Genomic DNA, 9,065 nt, shown 5'->3' on the forward strand with positions numbered 1-9,065 from the left:
AGATGTGTATAAGAGACAACCTTTATATATCTATACATCATGCTATGCTGTTATTTTCCTCATTTTCAATGTTAAAACAACAATTTTTAACGATTTGGTGATGGTTTCTGCCTAAGAAATGCCTGAAATCGTAAACTTTAAAGGCCGATTTCTCAAATATTGTTCTTTAAACAGCTGTATGTTTAAACTTGTGTAACTTCTTAACGAAGTGTCGGATTTAAATGATTCTTTTACCATTTTATAGCTCTCATTTTACTGTTAAACCATGTATTAATAACTAAAAATTGATTTTTCCGACGAGTGACTGGTTTGGCTTGTTTTTGCCACATATAATAAAAACAAAAATATAATGAAATCAGTGAGTGGTAAGCTTGAGCACTGCGGCTTGGGCCGATGCTAATAGTGAACAATGTAAGTTTATTAAAGTATGACTGCGCATGCGTTATTCATATATATCGTTTACTGATTTTGTTTACGGTCACGTAAACATATCCACCTCCTATTTAAACAGATATCAATCCGTCAGAATGCTTTATATGTGCCTACATGAAAAATATTACTGTAAATAGACTTTCAGTATTTACTTTGGTGGACTGGAGGCGCTTTCAGCACAACTTGCCCTCCACTAGGCCCATACAGGCCAAGTTTGAAAGAAGTGCTGGCCTGGGTTTTGTGTCATGGAAGGGTCTCCAATGGGCCTGGATCCAGGGCCTGCCTGGGGGCTGGAATTTTTTTTGCCTCTAGGATGGTCTTTGGTGCACTCTCTAGGATAGTGGGCTACTCAGTGTGCAGGTAATAGCTCAGATTTAAACATCGTCATGATTTCTTCGGATGTTTTGAGTTAAAATAGGCTTGGAAATAGTGCTGACGTGTGGGCCTCGCCCAAAATGTATGAAGCAAGATTATATATACAGTAGTACTAGCTTTTTTGCGACGCATGAAAACGGGAGAATGTATGTGGCTTGTGAAGGGCTTGAGATATGGTCAAAAAGCTGGAGTCTACCGCCATATGCGGGAGACTTGGTAGGTATGTAGGCCTAGGCACTATGACCTCTTGGTGTTATTTAATTGAATATTATAATGCTGTCTTTAGTGTCTACATCAACATAAAGGTGAATTACAGTATACTGCTAATATTTTACTAGAAATATGAATAATTCTAGTTAAGAGATTTTTTCAGTTTTACACAGAGTGGGTAATTGACTGTCTTAAAATTTAATTAAATTTTATATATGAAAATATCAAGTCTTTTGTTGTATCACCTGCATATCCTCTTTGTACAGTATTAAACTTAAGTTTTCAATTTAATACTTGTAACAGGAGTTCAGTTTGCTCAGAGGAGTGTTCTTCCATTTTCTTTTTCAGTGTGTTTAAGTGCTCTGTTAATCAGATGATAGTTAATGATTGCCTCTGCAGTTGTGTCATTGATGTCATGAGTCATTTTAAAATAAAGTTGCACTGATCAGCAGTGGTATATGCATTGAAAATATGGATGAGCAGATTGTTCTTATGCTTGGACGACCAATAAAAGTTGCCAAGGACACCTGTATTACCTGTGGTACAAAGCAATGGAAATGTTTCAATTCCATTTACTCCAACAGGAGCTTAAAGAAAGGAATTCCAAAGTTACTGCAACTATATTGTCACATTAATGTCACCAGAGGAGGAATGTGCAACCTCTGTGAACGTTTGCTGCTGAAAGTAAATCGTAAGATTGAACAGTTTCGTAGTAGTTGCCACGAAACGCTCATCAGGAACAGGCTTGTGACTAAAGAGAGACTGGAAAGTTCTGGGGTTCAACTGGAGACACCCAGAAAAGACTCTACTGCCATTTCCTGGCCTGGGAAAGAAAATCTGTTTGTTGCTCTTGCTGTTTGCAGTAACCTACCATCTGTTCTGCAGCACACACTCACAACTGAGAATTTAAAGTCTGATAAAGTCTATACTGATAATGGACTGCCTTCTAAGTGCAAAGACCATAGCTATTTCAAGGATTCTCCTCGAGTTTGTATTAAAGCAGAGTGCTTCTCAAAACCAGCACTCGTCCCACTGACCAACAAGAACCAGAGAACAGTTACTCCACTGGCGCGTCTAGCTGCTATCAAAATAGGAGAGGTGATGGGTACTGGATTACTGGGCTCGGCCAGACTTTGTAGACATGCTGATCATGTAAACGAGGGAGCTAATTACATCGAATCTGGTAGAAACAGGGTAGAAAGGAAAGAAACAGACACCAAAATCATTGAGGCTGAAAACAGTCTTGTTGTATCGCAGAGACATAAGGAGTTTGAACATCCAGTCCATGATGCTATAAAAGAAACAGGCACCAAAATCATTGAGGCTGAAAACAGTCATGTTGGATCACAGCTCCATAAGGAGGTTGGACATCCAGTCCATAATGCTATAAAAGAAAATATTTTAAGGTAAAAGTGAAAAAATAATAAGATAAAATTAATTAGAATATAAATTAATCTTACCTACAGACTAAAGATTTTTGTAGCTTCCAAAATTTTTAATGATGATACATGCTAAGTCTCATTTTGATGATAAACAGAAGACGTCAGCAGGAAAGTGTTTTGTTCACAACAATAGTCCCAGGAAACTATAAAAGTATGGCTTAATTTTGGAAAAAAAATTACAGGTAGTTTTTGTATTGTAGTTCAAGGGATGATTTCTTAATCATCCCTTGAACTACAGTACAGATTTAAGGCATGAAAAGTCCCTAAGTTTTTTGGTAGAAAGCTAACCCAGGTACTGTATCTTTTTATACAAGAATATAATTTTTTGTTTCTTTTCAGATGCACAACGGTACAGAAGATTCTCTCAGAGGCAGACTGGTTACATAAAGACAGCAGTCACCATCAAGGACTTGATAAAGGAAGTCATTGTATAAAATCTAGCAAACGTTGTCCTCAAGTTAACCAATTAACCAACAATCATCCAAAGCAGAAAAGACTAAAATCCTTAAGCAATAATTCACAGTTTGCTACAAGTTGTGCGCCTCCTACAGAAACCAAAGATGTTATTCACTGGGAATCAGAGTGGAAGAAAAAGAACACAGAGAGTGTTTATTTTATCTGTCCAATTAGAAACTGTTCAGAAATGCTGCTTGAATCGGAGCGGACAATGCACAGCAATACCCACCGTGATAACGTTGAGGGTTTTTTCTGTCCGCAATGCGATTTCCAGAACGATAAATGGTCAACAATGCGGGAACATTTATTAGGCAAACATTTTGTGGTGAAGCAGTTATTCAGCTGTGATCAGGAAAGTTGTGACCAAGCTTTTAACTCGTTTATAAACCTGCGTTTCCATATGCTACAATTTCACAATTTTAAGAGTTCTCTATGTTCAAAATCAAACCCCAAGAAAGTCTTGGAACCAGTGCCAGAACAAGAAGAATTGTTACCCTTTGACCTTTGTTCTGTCTGTGGTATAGCATGCAAGTTAGAAGATCTTTTAGCACATGAATTAAACCACAGAATCCCTGGAAATATATTGTTACAGTGCAGTGCGTGTAAATTAAATTTTTCAGCTGACCAAATTCGAGATCATGTTCTAGCGATGCACAGGAAACTGACATATTTGTATCAATGCGATACCTGTGAATTTTCGTCACAGACGTCGGTGGGTCTTAAACGTCACGTCGGTATAAAGCATGCCAGTTCAGTCGTGTTCATTTGTGACAAATGCGGGAAGGGCTTTAAGACAGCAGCAGCGTTAAAAGTTCATCACAAACGGGTACATGTAACGGAGGATGAGAAAACCGTTCTTTGTTCCACATGTGGATACCTCTGCGCACATGAGACCCTGTTGAAGGAACATGTCCGCAAGGTCCATCGAAAGCCGTCGTGGCGGCGCTTTAAATGCCCGCTCTGCGAGCATTTCAGTCTGAGGGAGAGTAGTCTGGAACGCCATATGCAGATGTACCACACCGAAACAGAAGAACGTCAGTTCAAGTGTGCAATATGTCCATATGCCAGCAAAACCAAAGCCAACCTAGTTAGACATCAACACACACACAAGGAATTTAGTCCATTCCGTTGCCCACATTGTGATTTCACAGGTGAGTTGTAAAAGTCATTACTGGCCTGACACAGGCCAACAGAATTTATTGTCACCGTGAGTCTGTGTGAGTTAAATTCAGATGCAATGTGTTGTCGTAAAACTGTGTCAGTGATGGTCTTGTTAAATATTCTCATGACAACCTAAGATTGTTCCTGGTGGTTATTGCGACAGGCTGTGTCCTACAACGTTGTCGGAGCCTTAAGCTACATTCACATCAAAGCTCAGATCCAGTCCAGTGCCCTGACAAAAAACCATGAAAAATGGGTTCAGTGGTAAAGAATAGGACCGTCACACCACATTTGTACGATTTCCAATCCAGACTGTGGATCTGGACCGATGGATTTGAGAGCCATTTGTATTGTGAAGTCGTACGTTTTTTTTCCATGGACCAATCAGCAACAACCTTGGTTGGTTTGAACTAATCGAACGCATACTCACATAACCTGAATAACTGTTCCGTGCGCTATGTGAATGCGGCGTTAAAAAAATGTAGCAACTCACGATTTTTTGTCCGGGCTTGATGTGAAATGTAGCTTTAATGTGGTCAATGACGATTAAAATCACAGTTTGGTCAGAAATATTTGTTGGCATGTGACAGAAAGTAAAGTTTTTCTATGCTGCGCAAGGCATCACTCAATTGCTTAGTGATGATGCCTTGAGAATGAAAATAAAATTTTATTTTTGGCCAATTATTGCACCCACCGCCACAAAAAATGTAAATTTCAGAAAAAAATAAAATTTTTATTATGCCCACTGCTGCCTTGAAATTTCCAATAAGATATGTATATTTCTTCCTAATTATTAAGTATTTAACCATCCGATTACTACACTGCTTACATTCATCAATAATTTTTTCTACAGTATTTTCTCCTCTGTCTGGATGTTTTTGGAAAAACTATTTGCGTAGCAAGGTATAAAGAAAGTTTTGCCTTAATAATAAATATTAAAGAAACCATCAAATCCAGTTTATTGATCCAACACCATGGTTTGAAGTTGAATATTTAATTTATTAATATACATTTTTTATTTTTTTTTATTTAAAAGGTGACAAGAAACATATCATTCAGGATCATATATTTGCCAAGCATACCAAAGAAATGCCGTACAGCTGCGCAATTTGTGGAAGTGCCTTCAGTTACCGTAGTGTTCTAGCATCGCACATGGCACGTCATCGAGCCACTGATGATAGACCTGTAGAAAAAATTGTTAGCGATGACCAACAGGAGCGACTGTACTTCCAACTCTGATGCTTGATTTCATTGATTTGGTTTGATTTGATTAGATTACCGGGTTGGTGTCTGGCGGGAGATAATTTTACACGATAGTTTTAGTTTAAGCAAAGAGTCTAGAACTGCAAGAGGTTCGACTCTCAGGGTTTCGTTGGAATGTAGTCTACCATGAAATAGAAGGCGTTTTTCAAAAGAACCCAAAAGACGTTCGTAAATAGGGCGCCCCTCATCTCTTGGTAGTACAGTACTTTTTTTAACGTTTCATTGGGTGCATACAGAATCAGGGCAGTCGGACCTCTTTCAATTTTATACTCATTTGTTGATTTGTAAAGCACATGGAGTGACCTCAGATCCATTATGCTCTAAATGAGTTTTATTATTATTATTATTATTATTATTATTATTATTATTATTATTATTATTATTATTATTATTATTATTTATTGTTGTTATTATTATTATTATTATTATTATTATTATTATTGTTATTATTATTATATTGTTATTGTTATTGGTTATTATTATTGGTGTTAATATTATTGTTATTATTGAATTGAATTGAATTGAATTTATTCGATGCTCATATATAAAATATAAAATATAGAAATACAATATAGGAATTTTTTTACAATAATCAAATACAACGAGCATCTGGAACACCCATTAGGCCGGGAATCCAGCCCATTTTCCAATGGGGTCCAAATTGCACAATTAAAAATTTATCAAAATTAATACATATTAAAAAGGAAAAGAAAAAAAATGCAGCATTTAAAAACCAAGATGCACCCAATAATATTATATTATGATGATGATTCTACATCTAGTTAATAATTGTACAAGACTATAAAATATTTTTGTAGGTTGTGCATCAATACTTGGCCCCAGTGGCAGCGTTAGGATACTTTCTGGGGTAAATTTGAATCTTCAAATGTGTTTTGCAAATATTACTGTATGTATGCTTAAATTTGTTTTCACAATGTTCACATCTTTATGTTCTTACACAGTGCAACAACAAGCCTAACCTCTCATCTACTGTGCCATATGTTCTCAGTTATGGTGTTTCAAGCCTGTGTAATCAAATAATACTGTCCCCCTGTTTGTATCTTCAAATGCATTTTGCAAGTACTATATCTGCTTCAATTTATTTTTGCAATGTTCACACCCATGTGTTCTTACAAAGCCCAACAGCTCAATTCTAACATCTGCACTACTGTACAATCTCCAATGATGCCCTCAGAATAATATGGTGTCTCAAGCCTGTGTAATAAAATGATATTGTTTCCCATGTTTGTGACCTCAGATGTGCTTTGCAATTATTATGTTCTGTATGCTTAAAATAATTTGTTTTCGCAGTGTGTGCACACCCATGTGTTCTTACAAAGCCCAACAGTTCAGGCTAACATCTCAACTACTGTACCATCTCAAAGGATGCTCTCAATATGGTGTCTCAAGCCTGTGTAATTAAATGATACTGTCGTTCCCATCCCCCTCCCCATTCTGTTTGTATCCTCAAATGCGTTTTGCAATTACTATACTGTATATGCTTAAATTTGTTTTCGCAATGTTCACACTTATGTCAGTCTAACATCACAACAAATCTCAATAATTTCATTAAAAAAGTATAGCCATTTACAAAATGCTATGAATACTGTACTTTGTGAATGTCCTTCAGTATTTTTATACCTCAATGGTATATCATACCACTGTACACTCCATGATATATTATACTACTCTACACTCCATGGTATATCATACTACTATACACTCCATGGTATATCATACTACTATACACTGCCTGTTAGCTGGCAAACTATACATGTTTAATAACAAATGACAAAATACAGTATTTGATAATGTGAATGCTGGTATTGAATAAGGCATTAAGATAATTAAGAGTAGAGATATTGAAAGTCTTCCTAAAAATATTCCATGATTTTAATAACAATAGTGTATCATGTATAAATTCTATAAATCATGTAATAAAGTCTATAAATCATGTAATAAATTCTGTACATTTTATGAATGCTGATATTAAAAAAAAGGCATTAATATAATCAATAATTAAGAGTAGAGCTATTGAAAGTCTTCCTAAAAATATTCCATAATTTTAATAACAATATTGTATCATGTAATAAATTCTATAAATTATGTGTGCACAAAATGAATGAATACAATGTTTATTATCTAAACAAATATTCTGTGAAGCCCATTGCCTGAAGAAGCAGTAAAAGCTTGTGTATGTATGAAAACATGATGTCAGGAAGTAAATTTTTAAGAGAAATTTATAGCTTTACTGCAAGACAGAGTTGTTGTTAATTATTAGTAAAGTTATTTTTATTGAATAAATTTAGTCGACCATCACCATGTGATCATTTTTGTATTCCTTTCAGTCATGTTGGTGGGACACGCTTTTCCTGGCTATTAATGTATCATTTTCTGATTTTTAGTTAAGTTTGACACCATCCAGAAAGAATTAAAAAAATTAATTTGTTTATATTTTCCAATGAAACATCAAAACTATTAGAAGTTTTCACTAAATCAAAGAGTACAAGAGAAGTCCGAATACCCTGATTTTGTGTTTGAAAAAAATAAGGTACTGCCACGGGATAGGGGGCGCCCTATTAGAATTCGAATCGAAACTCTCCTTTTAAGGACACGCCCCTTTGTGGCAGTACTTTTTAAAATAGAATTACGTTCAACCACGAGAGTCGGACCTCTTGCTTAGATATACAATGCAAGCAATTAAAATATTGAAATTTATTTTTAAAGTTTAACCACATTACAAGCAGTTACAGTATGCCTACATAATAATGATTTGAGTTATTTCGAAGTAAAAGCACAGGAATTAAATAATTCATAAAACAAAAAGTATAAAGAATTTTCAGGATAACCCGGCTTTAAGCATTTCTTCAAATTAATTACAAAATCAGAAAGGCTAAGGCCTGAAGTACCGTAAGAAACATGGTAAATACAGAGTAGTAACAATACTGAATAATTTAAACAGTTCCGCTTGAAAAATTAGGAACATCTTTAAAGGAAGTGAACTAATAATGTGTGTACACAAATCAGTTTTTCTTTTTAAATTTCGAACAAATATATATTGGATACAATTTCAGACAAAATGTAACAGTCTGTTTTTAAAAATCGTCCTGTTTAAATTAATACAATTAGAGACTTGGATTTTAAAAAGATAAAAGCTTAATTTACAACACAGAATACATTGCATTTTGTTAAAATACATCGAAAGATAATACAATTAATGATACACGTCAATCAAATATTAAACTAATAAAATTCTATAGTAAAAATATTAAATATAAACAACTTCAACTCAGTTAGTTCAGTATGAATAATAATTCATGTTTATTACTGAGTTAGCCTGTGTGGAAGATATAAATTGGCCTGGAGGTCCACAATACTGCCCGCCAAGTAAACGATTGCATTGGTGTCGACTCTGTCTCAACGTGTGTAGTGCATTTAGCTTTCCTCCACCACGTGTTTGGTTCTTAATAATACTATTAATTCCTTTAGTACAGGTACAGTATCGTGTTTTTTTTTCACAATGTTTAAATCAATGTTCAATCAATACTAGTAAGAATATTAATGAGATACACAATCCACATCCGATTACCGGTGCAATGTGTGGTAAACAACAGAGATCAAATGATACACCCAGTCTTGTAAGCATTTGACGAAGACTGGAATCGCGGATACTTTTTTGTAATAGATCATATACAGTAAGCATATACATATATATATATATATGAT

At 35.0% G+C, this 9,065-nt stretch overlaps 1 protein-coding gene across 1 annotated transcript in view; it reads left to right on the top strand.

Moving 5' to 3' along the window:
• LOC117109485 overlaps positions 1–5,746 on the top strand; it is a 14,786-nt gene extending 9,040 nt beyond the window's left edge. Inside the window, exons 4-6 of the mRNA XM_033251846.1 lie at positions 1,447–2,423; positions 2,799–4,066; positions 5,113–5,746. Coding sequence (XP_033107737.1) covers positions 1,447–2,423; positions 2,799–4,066; positions 5,113–5,315 — 2,448 coding nt within the window. The 3' untranslated portion in view covers positions 5,316–5,746. The remainder of the gene's footprint in view (positions 1–1,446; positions 2,424–2,798; positions 4,067–5,112) is intronic.
• Positions 5,747–9,065: the final 3,319 nt, after the last annotated feature.

This window comes from Anneissia japonica, unplaced genomic scaffold, assembly GCF_011630105.1.
Source record: "Anneissia japonica isolate Jap-2015-1 unplaced genomic scaffold, ASM1163010v1 scaffold3867_len840240_cov202, whole genome shotgun sequence".
NCBI classification, from domain to species: Eukaryota; Metazoa; Echinodermata; class Crinoidea; order Comatulida; family Comatulidae; genus Anneissia; species Anneissia japonica.